Below are 17,160 nucleotides of genomic sequence, written 5' to 3'. Positions count from 1 at the left end.
TGTTTTGGGTATTTGTGATGCATGCTAGTTGCTTGGAAAATGGCTGTGTGGTTATTTTTGTCAATGTACTCTCCTAACATAATCTAATGTTTTACTTCAGAAAACACTCTGAAGTTTCTAAAACTGTTTGAATGATGTCTGTGAGTATAACAGAACTCATATGGCAGGCAAAAACCTGAGAAAAAAATCCAACCAGGAAGTGTGGAAATCTGAGGTTTGTAGTTTTCAAGTGATTCCCTATCCAGTATACAGTGTCAATGTGGTCATTTTGCACTTCCTAAGGATTCCACTAGATGTCAACAGTCTTAGAACGTTGTTTCATGCTTCTACTGTGACTGGGGAGAGAATAAGACCCACCAGGAATCAGAAAATGACATGAGCTCAATCGCGCTCACTCACGTGAGAGTTAACTGTGTTCCTTTTCTTTTTTGAAGACAAAGGAATTGTTCGGTTGGAATATTATGGAAGATTTATGATAAAAACATCCTAAAGATTGATTCTATACATCGTTTGACATGTTTCTACAAACTGTAGTATAACTTTTTTGACTTTTCGTCTGGACTTAGTAAGCGCGTGCCTTGCATTTTGAATAGTGAACCTAACGTGCGGACAAAATGGAGGTATTTGGACATAAAGATGAACTTTATCGAACAAAACAAACATTTATTCTGGAACTGGGATTTCTGGGAGTGCATTCCGATGAAGATCTTTAACCTGTTAGGGCTAGGGGGCAGTATTGACACGGCTGGATAAAAAACATACCCGATTTAATATGGTTACCACTCCTACCCAGTAACTAGAATATGCATATACTTATTACATATGGATAGAAAACACCCTAAAGTTTCTAAAACTGTTTGAATGGTGTCTGTGAGTATAACAGAACTCAAATGGCAGGTCAAAACCTGAGAGATTTCTTTACAGGAAGTGGCCTGTCTGACCATTTCTTGAACTTCTTTTCCATCTCTATCTTTTACTAAGGATCTCTGCTCTAACGTGACACTTCCTACGTCGTCCATAGGCGCTCAGAGCCCGGGAAAAACCTGAATGTCGTCATCCCAGCCCCAGGCTGAAACACATTATCGCCTTTCTCAAGTGGCCGATCAAGGGAATCTGGGCTTAGGCGCGTGACCCGACCACCCCCGCCTTTGGGATTTTTTCCTCTGTTTGCCGAAAAGGAGATTCCCTGTCGGAATATTATCGCTTTTCTATGAGAAAAATGGCGTAAAAATTGATTTTAAACAGCGGTTGACATGCTTCGAAGTACGGTAATGGAATATTTAGAATTTTTTTGTCACGAATTGCGCCATGCGCGCGACCCTTCTTTACCATTTCGGATAGTGTCTGGAACGCACGAACAAAACGCCGCTATTTGGATATAACGATGGATTATTTTGGACCAAACCAACATTTGTTATTGAAGTAGCAGTCCTGGGAGTGCATTCGGACGAAGACAACAAAAGGTAATCAAACTTTTATAATAGTAAATATGATTATGGTGAGTGCTAAACTTGCCGGGTGTCTAAATAGCTAGCCCGTGATACCTGGGCTATGTACTTAGAATATTGCAAAATGTGCTTTCACCAAAAAGCTATTTTAAAATCGGACATATCGAGTGCATAGAGGAGGTCTGTATCTATAATTCTTAAAATAATTGTTATGCTTTTTGTGAACGTTTATCGTGAGTAATTTAGTAAAATGTTAGCGAATTCCCCGGAAGTTTGCGGGGGGTATGCTAGTTCTGAACGTCACATGCTAATGTAAAAAGCTGGTTTTTTATATAAATATGAACTTGATTGAACAAAACATGCATGTATTGTATAACATAATGTCCTAGGGTTGTCATCTGATGAAGATCATCAAAGGTGAGTGCTGCATTTAGCTGTCTTCTGGGTTTTTGCGACATTATATGGTACTTGGTACTCTGCTGACATAATCTAATGTTTTGCTTTCGTTGTAAAGCCTTTTTGAAATCGGACAGTGTGGTTAGATTAACGAGAGTCTTGTCTTTAAAATGGTGTAAAATAGTCATATGTTTGAAAAATTGAAGTTTTTGCATTTTTGAGGTTTTTGAATAACGCGCCACGGGATTACACTGGCTGTTACGTAGGTGGGACGATTTGGTGCCACCTACCCTAGAGAGGTTAAAGGTAAGTGAATATTTGTAATGTAATTTCTGTTGACTCCAAAATGGCGGGTATCTGTATGGCTTGTTTTGTTATGTGAGCGCTGTACTCAGATTATTGCAAAATTTGCTTTAGCCGTAAAGCTTTTTTGAAATCCGACAGCGGTTGCATTAAGGAGAAGTGTATCTATAATTCTTGAATAATAGTTGAATATTTTATCAACGTTTATGATGAGTATTTCTGTAAATTGATGTGTTCATTCACCGGAAGTTTTGGGAGGCAAAACATTTCTGAACATTACACGCCAATGTAAAATGGGGTTTTGGATATAAATATGAACTTTATCGAGCAAAACATACATGTATTGTGTATCATGAAGTCCTATGAGTGCCATCTGATCATCAAAGGTTAGTGATTCATTTTAGCTGTATTTCCGTTTTTTGTGACGCCTCTCCTTGCTTGGAAAATGGCTGTGTGGTTTTTCTTGTCTAGGCGCTGTCCTAACAATCTAATGTTATGCTTTCGCCGTAAAGCCTTTTTGAAATCGGACAATGTGGTTGGATTAACGAGAAGTGTATCTTTAAAATGGGATATAATAGTTGTATGTTTGAGAAATTTGAATTATGAGATTTCTGTTGTTTTTAATTTGCCGCCCTGCTATTTCACTGGCTGTTGAATAGTGTGTCCCGCAGGTGGGACGCTAGCATCCCACATACCCCAGAGAGGTTAAAGGCACAGTCTTTGCAAGGTTGCAAGTTCGAATCCCCGAGCTGACAAGGTACAAATCTGTTAACCCACTGTTCCTAGGCCGTCATTGAAAATAAGAATTTGTTCTTAACTGACTTGCCTAGTTAAATAAAGGTAAAATAAAATGACCAACAACATATGTAGTAGCTGTTTCGCCATAGATGTTTCCTGTTAACCTCTCTAAATGTAATACTTTTTTCTGTTGCAAATGTAGTCAATGTCTCAGCGTAAGGAATCAGTGATCTTTTCCGGTAATCTAATCATTTCAACCTGTTTGCATTCATTTAGTAAAAATATTAACCGGTTGTTTAACAAATCTAGAACCTTCAAAAAGTTGGTGCTGTCTCATCAGCGCAATAGTCAAAACTAACCTGCAATCCACTTTAATGACTGGACACTGTTCCACGTAATGGAAATAGATTCTAAATGTTAGAATACATTAACTTCCTGTGGTAGCAACAGTAATCAGAAATTATCAAAGAACGTTTCCGGTTCAACTATTCAGACCTCTACTGCAAATGTCCCACTGCATTCCTTACAGCCCGATATAGCCCAGCGAGCACGACTAACTCTTCTATTCTTACCAGTAGGAAAAAAATATAACCCATTCTCAAACAACGTTCTGCGCTTAACTCTATCGTAAGGTTAAAAACAAACTTGACAACTTTCTCTCCTCTTTAGGCTTCACACTTATGAAATGTCCAAGACTTTACAAGTAACATGTAATGTGCCAAATTTATAAAATACAGTTGAAGTCGGAAGTTTACATATACTTAGGTTGGAGTCATTAAAACTTGTTTTTCAACCACTCCACAAATTTCTTGTTAACCTCTTACATCTAGACGTTCCGCTAGCGGAACACCTGCTCCAATATCCAATGATAGGCGTGGCGCGAATTACAAATTCCTCAAAAATACAAAAACTTCAATTTTTCAAACATATGACTATTTCACAGCATTTTAAAGACAAGACTCTCCTTTATCTAACCACACTGTCCGAATTCAAAAAGGCTTTACAGCGAAAGCAAAACATTAGATTATGTCAGCAGAGTACCAAGCCAGAAATAATCAGACACCCATTTTTCAAGCTAGCATATGTCACAAAAACCCAGAAGACAGCTAAATGCAGCACTAAACTTTGATGATCTTCATCAGATGACAACCCTAGGACATTATGTTATACAATACATGCATGTTTTGTTCAATCAAGTTCATATTTATATCAAAAACCAGCTTTTTACATTAGCATGTGACGTTCAGAACTAGCATACCCCCCGCAAACTTCCGGGGAATTCGCTAACATTTTACTAAATTACTCACGATAAACGTTCACAAAAAGCATAACAATTATTTTAAGAATTATAGATACAGACCTCCTCTATGCACTCGATATGTCCGATTTTAAAATAGCTTTTTGGTGAAAGCACATTTTGCAATATTCTAAGTACATAGCCCAGGCATCATGGGCTAGCTATTTAGACACCCGGCAAGTTTAGCACTCACCAATATCAGCTTTACTATTATAAAAGTTTAATTACCTTTTGTTGTCTTCGTCAGAATGCACTCCCAGGACTGCTACTTCAATAACAAATGTTGGTTTGGTCCAAAATAATCCATCGTTATATCCGAATAGCGGCGTTTTGTTCGTGCGTCCCAGACACTATCTGAAATGGTAAATCAGGGTCGCGCGCATGGCACAATTCGTGACAAAAAAAATCTAAATATTCCATTACCGTACTTCGAAGCATGTCAACCGCTGTTTAAAATCCATTTTTATGCAATTTTTCTCGTAAAAAAGCGATAATATTCCGACCAGGAATCTCCTTTTAGCTAAACTGAGGAAAGTAAACAAAGCTTTCGGTCGATGCGGGCACGAGCCTGAGTCTCACAGTACTGTAACCAGCCACTACCCAAACGCGCTACTTTGTTTCAGCCAGAGCCTGCAAAGCCACGATTCAGCTTTTTACCGCCTTCTGAGACCCTATGGCAGCCGTAGGAAGTGTCACGGGACAGCTAAGATCCTCACTCTTCAATAAACAGAGACAAGAAGAACGACACCTTGTCAGACAGGCCACTTCCTGCCTGAAACCTTGTCAGGTTTTTGCCTGCCAAATGAGTTCTGTTATACTCACAGACACCATTCAAACAGTTTTAGAAACTTTGGAGTGTTTTCTATCCATATGTAATAAGTATATGCATATTCTAGTTACTGGGTAGGAGTGGTAACCAGATTAAATCGGGTATGTATTTTATCCAGCCGTGAAAATACTGCCCCCTAGCCATAACAGGTTAAAGTGGCTAGTGATACATTTTTTACATCCAATTTTTAATTATTAAAGTGGCTAGAGATTTAAGTCAGTATGTTGGCAGCAGCCACTGATATTAGTGATGGCTGTTTAACAGTCTGATGGCCTTGAGATAGAAGCTGTTTTTCAGTCTCTCGGTCCGAGCTTTGATGCACCTGTACTGACCTCGCCTTCTGGATGATAGCGGGGTGAACAGGCAGTGGCTCGGGTGGTTGTTGTCCTTGATTATCTTTTTGGCCTTCCTGTGACATCGGGTGGTGTAAGTGTCCTGGAGGGCAGGTAGTTTTCCCCCGGTAATACGTTGTGCAGACCTCACTACCCTCTGGAGAGCCTTACGGTTGTGGGCGGAGCAGTTGCCGTACCAGGCGGGGATACAGCCCGACAGGATGCTCTCGATTGTGCATCTGTAAAGGTTTGTGAGTGTTTTCGGTGACAAGCCAAATTTCTTCAGCCTCCTGAGGTTGAAGAGGCGCTGTTGCGCCTTCTTCACCACGCTGTCTGTATGGTGGACCATTTCAGTTTGTCCGTGATGTGTACGCCGAGGAACTTAAAACTTTCCAGGCGTGCATGGCCACGCAGTCATGGGTGAACGGGGAGTACAGGAGAGGGCTGAGAACGCACCCTTGTGGGGCCCCAGTGTTGAGGATCAGCGGGGTGGAGATGTTGTTTCCTACCCTCACCACCTGGGGCGGCCCGTCAGAAAATCCAAGACCCCGTTGCACAGGGCGGGGTTGAGACCCAGGGTCTCAAGCTTAATGACGAGTTTGGAGGGTACTATGATGTTAAACGCTGAGCTGTAATCAATGAACAGCATTCTTACATAGGTATTCCTCTTGTCCAGATGGGTTAGGGCAGTGTGCAGTGTGATTGCAATTGCGTTGTCTGTGGACCTATTGGGGCGGTAAGCAAATTGGAGTGGGTTTAGGGGGTAGGGTAAGGTGGAGGTGATATGATTCTTGACTGGTCTCTCAAAGCACTTCATGATTACGGAAGTGAGTGCTACGGGGCGATAGTCATTTAGCTCAGTTACCTTAGCTTTCTTGGGAACAGGAACAATAGTGGCCCTCTTGAAGCATGTGGGCACAGCAGACTGGGATAGGGATTGATTGAATATGTCCGTAAACACGCCAGCCAGCTGGTCTGCGCATGCTCTGAGGATGCGGCTAGGGATGCCGTCTGGGCTGGCAGCCTTGCGAGGGTTAACGCGTTTAAATGTTTTACTCACGTTGGCCGCGGTGACGGAGAGCCTGCAGTTTTTGTTAGCGGGCCGTGTCAGTGGCACTGTATTGTCCTCAAAGCGAGCAAAGAAGATGTTTAATTTGTCTAGGAGCAAGACGTCGGTGTCCGCAATGGGGCTTGTTTTCCTTTTGTAATCCGTGATTGACTGTAGACCCTACCACATACCTCGTGTCTGAGCCGTTGAATTGCGACTGCTTTGTCTCTATACTGACGCTTAGCTTGTTTGATTGCCTTGCGGAGGGAATAGCTACACTGTTTGTATTCGGTCATGTTTCTGGTCACCTTGCCATGATTAAAAGCAGTGGTTAACGCTTTCTGTTTTGCGCGAATGCTGCCATCAATCCACGGTTTCTGGTTGGGGAAGGTTTTAATAGTCACCGTGGGTACAACATCACTGATGCACTAGCTAATAAACTCGCTCACTGAATCAGCGTATACATCAATGTTGTTGTCTGAGGCTATCCGGAACATATCCCAGGCCACGTGATCGAAGAAATCTTGAAGCGTGGAATCCGATTGGTCGGACCAGCGTCGACCAGACACGAGCACGAGCTTATCATGTTTAAGTTTCTGTCTATATGCTGGGAGCAACAAAATGGAGCCGTGGTCAGATTTGCCAAAAGGAGGGCTTTGTATGCATCGCGGAAGTTAGAGTAGCAATGATCCAGAATGCTTCCAGCCCGGGTCGTGCAATCGATATACTGATCAAATTTAGGGAGCCTTGTTTTCAGATTAGTTTTGTGAAAAAACCCCAGCTACAATAAATGCAGCCTCAGGATATATCGTTTCCAGTTTACATAGAGTCCAATGCAGTTCTTTCAGGGCCGACGAGGTGTCTGTTTGGGGGGTGTACAAGGCTGTGATTATAATCGAAGAGAATTCTCTTGGTAGATAATGCGGTCGGCATTTGATTGTAAGGAATTCTAGATCAGATGAACAACAGGATTTGAGTTCCTGTATGTTGTTAAGATCACACCACGATCACACCACAACTTTGCTCTTATATCCAATAGTTCTTCCCGGCTGTATGTAATACAACTTTAGATTTCCTGGGGTAACAATGTAAGAAATAATACATAAAAAAACAAAATACTGCATAGTTTCCTAAGAACGCGAAGTGAGGCGACCATCTCTGTCGGCGCCATCTCTGGTCAGCTGGTCACGTGCAGGAACCCATACAATGAGTTATTGCTTTCATGCTTCTTGGTTTTTGAAGAATGTATGCATTTTCTACATGTGAATGAATGTTTTTAAATCTTGTAATTTTCTTTTAAGTTGAGAGGACTCTCAAAATGGGGGCATGTGAGAGCAAAATTGCAAGATCATGTTATAATGCTGTAATTGCATCAAATGGTTGTTTTATAGAATAGAGGGTTCTTATAACTCTATTGTGTCTGTGTGAACTGAAAGTGGGCCTCTGGGAGATTCAACACTGACAGGAGATTTACGATTTCGTTGGGTGATACCGCATTCCAGAGCATTAGTTAATGTTTCTGTACTCGGGTACCAGGGGGAGATGGCTCATGTATGGAGTTGGGGGGCCAGACCCTGGTCTCTACACAATGAGGAAAGATACTGTCTGCTGTGAATTATAACTATCTTTCATACAAATCTTAACCTTGTGACCCATTCCATACATATTTTGTTTGTCATGTAGACTGAAGGAGGATGGACTTTGCTATAAAATGCTGTGGCTCAAACCAGCTTGTTGAGTTCTCAGTGATCACCTCCAGGGGTGATTACCGACCAGCTCCATTACTGCACTAATTAAATAATTACGTTTGATTGTTTTGAAGAAATCTAAAAGTCTCTCCTTTTGATTACAATAATTCCACCACACGAGAAAAACAGAAAGAGCGTGAGCAAGAGAAACAGAGAGAAACAGAGAAGACAATGGACTTCATTAACTATAACCTAAGAGGCATCTCAACAGTCTAAAATGGCTTCCTCTCCTTCATCGGCACTGATGTGAAAGAACTGTACTAGGTTTGGGGTAAAACGTCACTTACGTGTCTGTATCCAGGGAGAAGTAGTCGTAGAGTTTGACTATTCTGGGATGGTCCAGCTGTTTGTGTATCCGGTATTCTCTACAGGCATGCCTGGGACAGGAAACAATATTGTGTGTAAGCAAGTGTGGTCAAATAACGTTTAAAACTTGGATGTAAACTTGGTTGTAAATTCTGTGTCTCATACTTATGGTAGTTCTCCTTCTTCTCCTCTCTCCAGTTCTTGTTGAGTTGGTGGATTTTAACGGCTGCGTAGCGCTGCTCAAACAGGTCAAAGGCCTGAAAACACAGAACACACATCAGACAAACACTCACAAGCACAGGTACAGTATGGATCTAGAATCTCTTAATAATCATTCACAAGCACATACCAGTAGTCAATCCATACCTTATAGACTTCACTGAAGCCTCCTCTGCCTAGCAGATACAGCAGCAGGTACCTCTCATTCAGAGTGGGGTGGTCTTTAAACCTGACAGACAGACAGATAGACTGAACAGGCTGCTTCCTATAGCATAAAGGGATAGTTTACCCACATAACACCTAGAAGAGCTGTGGCTCAGTCGGTGGAGCATGGCACTTGCAATGCCAAGGGCCGTGGGTTCGATTCCCGCTTGGGCCATCCATATATAAAATGTATACACACATGACTAAGTTGCTTTGGATAAATGTGTCTGCTAAATGGCATATATTATTATCTTATGAATACCTAGAAAGTATGAACTGGGCAGTCAGCCACACTACAGCTACTGGCCTACGGATAGCTAGGCACTAGGGATGGGTTTTGAACCAGGAGACAGTGCTGGGGTCAGGACTTCTATATGATTCCGTCTTCCTGTCCGGTACTTACGATGAGCTGTCCTCATTGTTGATCCTCTTCAGCTCTCGGATATGGAGGTTCCTCACCCTCTCCAACCTCTCCAGCTCTGCCTGGATCTCAGCCTCCTCCTGAGAGACAGTCAACCACATCACTCAGACAGTCAATCGTATTCATTTTGGGATTCGGACAATAGTACTTTTAACAAACATGTTTGTGTTCAAAGTGAAACCAACCTTCTTCAGGTGTCCCAGGCGAAGCTTGAAGATCTCCTCCTGCTCATGATACTCAGCCAGAGTCAACCTAAACAAAAGAACGGTTATAAACGTCACTGGACCAACAAAAAAGTGTGTGTATCCATCTGCCCGTGCACATGCATGCCTGTATGTACAAGTGTGTGTGTCCCTCAGTGTGTGTGTGTGTACTCACATCTGAGGCAGGGAGGGTTTGAGGAAGGGGTCGGGGTCATTGCCGTTTACAACCTTGGCTTTGCGTTGTTTGGGTTCGGAGGTGGTTGCTAAGGAGAGGGAGGGGGAGGAGGAGGGGTTGGGAGGCTTCCTTTTGGCTAGCAGCTTCCTCTGACGCTCGATCTCCTCTCTCTGCTGGTTGATACCCTCCTGCTGCCTACACACACACACAGAGAGAGAGAGACAGAGAGAGAGAGAGAGAGAGAGAGAGAGAGAGAGAGAGAGAGAGAGAGAGAGAGAGAGAGAGTGTGTGTGGGGGGGGTTATAAAGTGTTATAGCAGGTCATAAGAAAGTAATCACACATAACAGGTCATAGGAAAGTCATATCACACATAACAGGTCATAGGAAATGTTATCGTTTCATTATGCTCTGGAGAGCAGACCCTATTATATGTGGGTTTGTGAAGTGTGTGTATTCTCACTTGACAAGGTTCTGGAATGCATATCCGTCGGTCCACTGTTCAGTGTAGGAGGCTCCATGTCGTACAGTGGTGAAGTGACCCAGTCTGAGACGGTCCTGCATGCTCTTCTCTCTGCACGACTGCTTCTCCTGGGTGCTCTACATACACACACATAGACGCCAGTTACACACACACACAATCAATCGCACATGGGCTTCTGTCAGTAACAGACATCGACACGAACAAAACAATACCTTCTCTATGAGTAGTTTCTTGCTCATTGTGATGCATTTGTTCAGTCTCTCCTTGTATTTCTCCAGGAGTTTCTGCTGTTCATCAATCTGTCTCCTCAGGTCACAGTTGGCCTGGAGGGAAAACAATACATGTATCAACGCACAACAGAACACAACCTCTACCCATCACCTGTAGTACCCTCACTAGTACAACCTCTACCCATCACCTATAGTACCCTCACTAGTACAACCTCTACCCATCACCTATAGTACCCTCACTAGTACAACCTCTACCCATCACCTGTAGTACCCTCACTAGTACAACCTCTACCCATCACCTGTAGTACCCTCACTAGTACAACTTCTACCCATCACCTGTAGTACCCTCACTAGTACAACCTCTACCCATCACCTGTAGTACCCTCACTAGTACAAACTCTACCCATCACCTGTAGTACCCTAACTAGCACCTAAACTCACCCTAAGCAGGTCATCTATGCGTCCCTCTTTCTTCTCCAGGTCCAGACTCTTGTTGCTCTCCAGAGCAGCCAGTTTCAGACCTGTCAACTCTGTCTGGAGAGAGACATGAGAGGAGAAGGTGAGAAGAAAGTGTGACAGGTGTGAGGAGCGTAAAGAGATGCGATAAGAGTTTGAGGAAAGAGAGTGTGCAAGTCTTACCTGAACACACTTGCTGGAGGAGGCTTTGTGGTTCATCAGGTGATCTCCGAAACACAGACTGGTAGGAGAGGAGCTGTTCTGTCTGATCTACAGAGAGACAACACACATACAACACTGTTATAAACAAGGTGATGAAACACACACCAAAGCCCAAAAAAGGTCCTACCACGTGTGTATACGCACGTTAGAGCCCGGTGCAGAGTGAGCACCGTGGTGGGAGTTCTGTGGTGAACGGAGAAACTGGGGTAGAGCCCTCACCGGACTGGAGCCACTCCCCCCCTGGAACTACACACAGGAAACAGCAGGGTGAGGAACAGGAAGTGACATCACATACATATTGCCCAGCAATACACTATGAAAGTCCCACCTACTTCTTGGATCATGCCCCATACTGTTTTTGAATGCGTTCATTTAAGATATATGTACAAATATATTTGTATTTGTGGATTAATTTTGTTCTACCTAATGGCTTTCATTAAAGTTTTCCATTCTCCCAAGTGACGCAGCGGTCTAATGCTTCCAACACACTGACAGCGTCGTTGCGCAAAATAGTACGCAGCATCATCTGGATAAGTATGCAACAAAAGTTCAAGATTCACCTTCTTCTACCATTTCTGTCAAGCCATCTACACATACAGTTTGACGCATACATTCGATAAATCCAACGTTTGCACCACAACGAACGCACTGCGACTACCTCTGCAACGCTGCAAGGCAAACGCAGCGTTTCATTGGAAATGAATGTAATTCTGGTGTACCAAAATGCAATGACGCTGTTGGTGTGTTCGAAGTGTAAGGCGCTAGAGCCGCCACTACAGACCCGGGTTCGATCCCAGGCTGTCTTGCAGCTGGCCGTGACCAGGAGACCCATGAGGCAGCGCACAATTGGCCAAGCGTCGTCCGGGTTAGGGCAGGGTTTGGCTGGCCGGGATGTCCTTGCCCATCGCGCTCTAGTGACTCCTGTGGCGGGCCGGGCGCAATGCAAGCTGACCTAAGTCGCTAGTTGTACTGTGTTTCCTCCAACCAATTGGTGCAGCTGGCTTACGGGTTAAGCGGGTAGTGTGTCAAGAAGCAGTGCGGCTTGGTTGGATTGTGTTTCGGAGGACGCACTCGACCTTCGCCTCTCCCGAGTCCATACGGGAGTTGCAGCGATGGGACAAGACTAACTACCAATTGGATATCACAAAATTGGGGAGAAAAAGGGGTAAAAAGTAACAACATTTTTAAATATATATTTTTTATATACATATACAACACATACATATATAATACAAAAATCTCAAAATAAAACGAGAAATAGAAATATATATATATATAATTATAATAATAATAAAGGGTTACCATTACGTTTTATTTTTCATTATGGAAAACCTTAAAGGCATTGGGTAGAAGTAAATAATCCACTAATAGGAATATAATTTTACATGCATCTTAAATGACTGCTTTCTCAAATATTTGAGGACATACATAAATTTGAGGATAAATTTGTGGAATCCCATTCTTAAAACAGAAAGGGACATGATCCAGGAAGTAGATGGGACTTTCATAGCGTATAGAAGAATGCCTCAAGTTGGGAAATTCACAATGTCAACCAATCACAAGCATCACACCACGACCCAATCACCAATCATCTCACTTAACCTAACATAGCAGGCGTAGAAAGATGCCTGAGCCGAGTCCCTACTTCCATTTTTCAGGGGAAATGGAAGTTAGATTGAAAATACTGTATCCCTGAAAACAGCATGTTAGCGTTTTCTGGCAACTCCACATAAGATGTCTAGTGAGATGCAGCCTGCGAGTCAAGACCAACCAGCTTGGCCCATGGAAGGCTTACATTTAGTATAACTTACACAGAGAGAACACAAAGTGCATATAAATAACGAGTCTGGAACAACTACATAATACGACACTCACATCAAAGTAGTCACTGATCTTGGGCCCCCGTGTGGAAGTCTTCCCTGTGGTAGAGGAGAACACAGAGCAGATACCGTGGGTTAGCAACGCATTAGCACAGATACAGGAGGTTAGCACAGCCCAGGGACCTTACAACAGAATGTAACAACGACACTGTGTCACCTTGTTTAACGGAGAGTGACATTCAGAATATACACTACATGACCAAAGGTATGTGGACACCTGCTTGTCGAACATCTCATTCCAAAATCATGGGCATTAATATGGAGTTGGTTCCCCCTTTGATGCTAAAACAGCCTCCAGTTTTCTGGGAAGGTTTTCCACTAGATGTTGGAACATTTCTGCGGAGACTTGCTTCCATTCAGCCACAAGAGCATTAGTGAGGTCGGGCAATGATGTTGGGTAATTAGGCCTGGCTCGCAGTCAATGTTCCAATTGATGCCAAAGGAGTCCGATGGGGTTGAGGTCAGGGCTCTGTGCAGGCCACTCAAGTTCTTCCACACCGATCTCGACAAACAATTTCTGTATGGACCTCGCTTTGTGCATGAGGGCATTGTCATGCTGAAACAGGAAAGGGCCTTCTTCAAACTGTTGCCACAAAGTTGGAAGGACAGAACCGTCTAGAATGTCGTTGTATGCTGTAGCGTTAAGATTTCCCTTCACTGGAACTAAGGGGTCTAGCCCGAATCATGAAAAATAGCCCCCAGACCATTATTCCTACTCCACCAAACTTTACAGTTGGCACTATGCATTGGGGCAGTTAGCTTTCTCCTAGCATCCGCCAAACCATGATTAGTCCATCGGACAGCCAGATGGTTAAGTATGATTCATCACGCCAGAGAACACGTTTCCACTGCTCCAGAGTCCAATGGCGGAGAGCTTTACGCCACTCCAGCTGACGCTTGGCATTGCATATGGTAATCTTAGGCTTGTGTGTGTGTGCAGCTGCTAGGCCATAGAAACCCATTTCATGAAGCTCCCGACGAACAGTTCTTGTGCTGACGTTGCTTCCAGAGGCAGTTTGGAACTCGGTAGTGAGGGTTGCAACCAACGACAGACAATTTTTACACGCTATGAGCTTCAGCGGTCCCGTTCTGTGAGCTTGTGTGGCCTACCACTTCGCGGCTGAACCCTTGTTGCATCTAGATGTTTCCACTTCAGAATAACAGCACTTAAGAGTTGACCGGGGCAGCTCTAGCAGGGCAGAAATTTAACGGACAGACTTGTTGGAAAGGTGGCATCCTATGATGGTGCCACGTTGAAAGTCACTGAGCTCTTCAGTAAGGCCATTCTACTGCCAATGTTTGTCTATGGAGATTGCATGGCTGTGTGTTCGATTTTAAACACCTTTCAGCAACAGGTGTGGCTGAAATAGCCTAATCCACTAATTTTGAAGAGGTGTCCACTCAGTTGTTTAACTGAGTGATACCATGTGATATTCAATATACCTTGTTTAACAGAGTGATACCATGTGATATTCAATATACCTTGTTTAACAGAGTGATACCATGTGATATTCAATATACCTTGTTTAACAGAGTGATACCATGTGATATTCAATATACCTTGTTTAACAGAGTGAAACCATGTGATATTCAATATACCTTGTTTAACAGAGTGAAACCATGTGATATTCAATATACCTTGTTTAACAGAGTGAAACCATGTGATATTCAATATACCTTGTTTAACAGAGTGAAACCATGTGATATTCAATATACCTTGTTTAACAGAGTGAAACCATGTGATATTCAATATACCTTGTTTAACAGAGTGAAACCATGTGATATTCAATATACCTTGTTTAACAGAGTGAAACCATGTGATATTCAATATACCTTGTTTAACAGAGTGAAACCATGTGATATTCAATATACCTTGTTTAACAGAGTGAAACCATGTGATATTCAATATACCTTGTTTAACAGAGTGAAACCATGTGATATTCAGAATATACATTGTCTAATGGAACGGCCCACCACAGACAGGGAGCTTTCGAGTGAGTGACTTTGAAATGAAAATAAATCAAGTACCAAGGAGAATCCAAAATCCCTTCAGGTCCTGACCAGATCATTTCACCCCTGTTTATAATGACTGTTGTTTTTAGTTTTATTTTATTGAAACATGTATTTATTTTTGACAGGGAGTCAGGTTGAGACCAAGGTCTCTTTTACAAATGAGCCCTGTAATTACAAAGACACACACATCACATACAAATATAAAATGCAAGACAGGATTACAAAACACAATCATAGAAAACAGGTACAGTGCCTTAAGAAAGTATTCATACCCTTTGATTTATTTCACATTTTGTTGTGCCTGAATACAAAATGGATTAAATAGATTTTTCTCCTCACCCATCTAGACCCCATAATGACAAAGTGAAAACATGTTTAGAAACTTCAGCGAATGTATTGAAAATAGGGTGGCAGGTAGCCTAGTGGTTAGAGCGTTGGACTAGTACCCAAAAGGTTGCAAGATCGAATCCCAGAGCTGACAAGGTAAAAATCTGTCATTCTGCCCCTGAACAAGGCAGTTAACCCACTGTTCCTAGGCTGTCATTGAAAATAAGAACGTGTTCTTAACTGACTTGCCTAGTTAAATGAAAATATAAATGAAATACAGAAATATCTTATTTACATAAGTATTCACAACCCTGAGTCAATACACGCTAGAATCATCTTTGGCAGCGACTACAGCTGTGAGTCTTTCTGGGTAAGTCTAAGAGCTTTGCACACCTGGATTGTACAATATTTGCATATTATTCTTTTTAACAGTCAAGCTCTTGTCAAGTTGGTTATTGATCATTGCTAGACAGCCATTTTCAAGTCTTGCCATAGATTTTAAAGCATATTTAGTCAAAAGTGTAACTAGGCTATTCAGAGTTGTTTTGGATTTGCCTTAAATATAATGCTTTGAATTCATGACAAAGTTTGTTTCTTTGCCAAATTTCTTCAAATTTTAATGCCTTGTTGCAAGGGGTGTGCATACTTTCTGAAAGCACTGTATGTATGTGTCATACCCTGGCTGTTCTCCGATTGGATGTCAGCTTTCCGCTTCCTTCCTCTGGGCGACTCAGAGTGCTTCTTCTCAGGGGTCTGAGAATAAACAAATAGTAAATCACTTTTCTGACATTCGCGTGTCCCCTTAGGAAGAGAGTGTATGAATGTGTGAGTGTGTGTGTGTGGGGGGGGGGGGGGGGGGGGGGGGGGGTAGGACAGTAGGAAGGAAGAGTACGTACAGAATATGCAGGAGAACTCCCCCTCTTCATATCAGAGTTCTAGGGAGAGAAAGATACATTAAAAAGAGAGTGAGGAGAGGGTGAGACAGGGGTGGAGGAAAGAGAGCGAGGACAGTTGAAAGAGAAAGATTGAGGTGGGTCATGCAAGGACAAACAAAGATATCATTCAGTCTCCTGATTAACTGTCCATGGTTCCAAAAATGTAAATGGCTACATAGACAAAATGCCTGCCTTCCTTGTCTCCACTCATACAAAATGGCGGCTTTTCTTTAAACAGCGAGTAAGCCACCTGTGTGTCGGTGATATGGTGTGACATCTAATCACTGAAACTAGGCCAGCACCGTCCCTCACTGACATCGTCTCTGCATAGTGTGTGTGTCTCACCTCTGACTCTTTGTCGCTGGAAGAGCCGAGACTGCCATAGCTGTGGTTGGAGCACTCGTTGGCCAGACCCTGGACATACAGACAAGTCAGACATAAATGTTTAAGAGTGTGTGTAATGTGTGATTTTCATGTGCTTGCCTTTTAAAAAGCTTTGAGTAAAAACTTGCACGTGTGCGTTATAGTATTTATGTGTGAGATAGTAATTGCGTAATAACGGGTGTGTCTGTCACCTTGGCCCCGCCGCTGGCACTGCTTCCTACGGTGTTGCCGCTTACCGCACCCATGAACCTGGCCTCCAGAAGCTCCTGCCTGCGAGGGTCCAGGCTGTGCAGCTCCTCCATGGGGCCTAAACACAACATAAGACAAGGCTACATATGGCTATGTAAGAATACAGCAAACTGTATCCGACTGTCTCGCACTACTATCCACTTCAAATATGTGCACATCAGATAAGTGCAAACGGTTTGAGTGCAGTGCACTTCACCAGTCCCACATCAACTTAGCCTATCTGCATTTAGTGAACACATTATGGACAGCACCAAGCTATAGCACTTACAGTACCAGTCAAAAGGGCACACCTATTCATTCAAGGGTTTTTATTTAT

At 42.8% G+C, this 17,160-nt stretch overlaps 1 protein-coding gene across 3 annotated transcripts in view; it reads right to left on the bottom strand.

Moving 5' to 3' along the window:
* The window catches only part of LOC106569493 (serine/threonine-protein kinase tousled-like 1-B), a 29,634-nt gene that overhangs the window by 9,517 nt on the left and 2,957 nt on the right, over positions 1-17,160 (bottom strand). For 2 of the 3 annotated variants that reach the window (XM_045694321.2, XM_045694319.2), the window contains exons 2-17: positions 16,787-16,902; positions 16,557-16,625; positions 16,173-16,211; positions 15,954-16,029; positions 12,932-12,975; positions 11,201-11,302; positions 11,018-11,104; positions 10,820-10,912; positions 10,361-10,471; positions 10,128-10,264; positions 9,668-9,862; positions 9,475-9,541; positions 9,272-9,369; positions 8,812-8,893; positions 8,611-8,702; positions 8,427-8,516 (exon numbers count right to left, since the gene is read on the bottom strand). In XM_045694321.2, the coding sequence (XP_045550277.1) occupies positions 8,427-8,516; positions 8,611-8,702; positions 8,812-8,893; positions 9,272-9,369; positions 9,475-9,541; positions 9,668-9,862; positions 10,128-10,264; positions 10,361-10,471; positions 10,820-10,912; positions 11,018-11,104; positions 11,201-11,302; positions 12,932-12,975; positions 15,954-16,029; positions 16,173-16,211; positions 16,557-16,625; positions 16,787-16,897 (1,493 nt within the window). In that variant the 5' untranslated portion in view covers positions 16,898-16,902. The remainder of the gene's footprint in view (positions 1-8,426; positions 8,517-8,610; positions 8,703-8,811; positions 8,894-9,271; positions 9,370-9,474; positions 9,542-9,667; positions 9,863-10,127; positions 10,265-10,360; positions 10,472-10,819; positions 10,913-11,017; positions 11,105-11,200; positions 11,303-12,931; positions 12,976-15,953; positions 16,030-16,172; positions 16,212-16,556; positions 16,626-16,786; positions 16,903-17,160) is intronic. The other variant, XM_045694320.2, reaches the window with a different exon arrangement.

Source organism: Salmo salar, chromosome 14 (assembly GCF_965601325.2).
Source record: "Salmo salar chromosome 14, fSalSal1, whole genome shotgun sequence".
NCBI classification, from domain to species: Eukaryota; Metazoa; Chordata; class Actinopteri; order Salmoniformes; family Salmonidae; genus Salmo; species Salmo salar.
The sequence above is the reverse complement of the archived record's forward strand: the minus strand, read 5'-3'. Positions and strand labels throughout refer to the sequence as shown.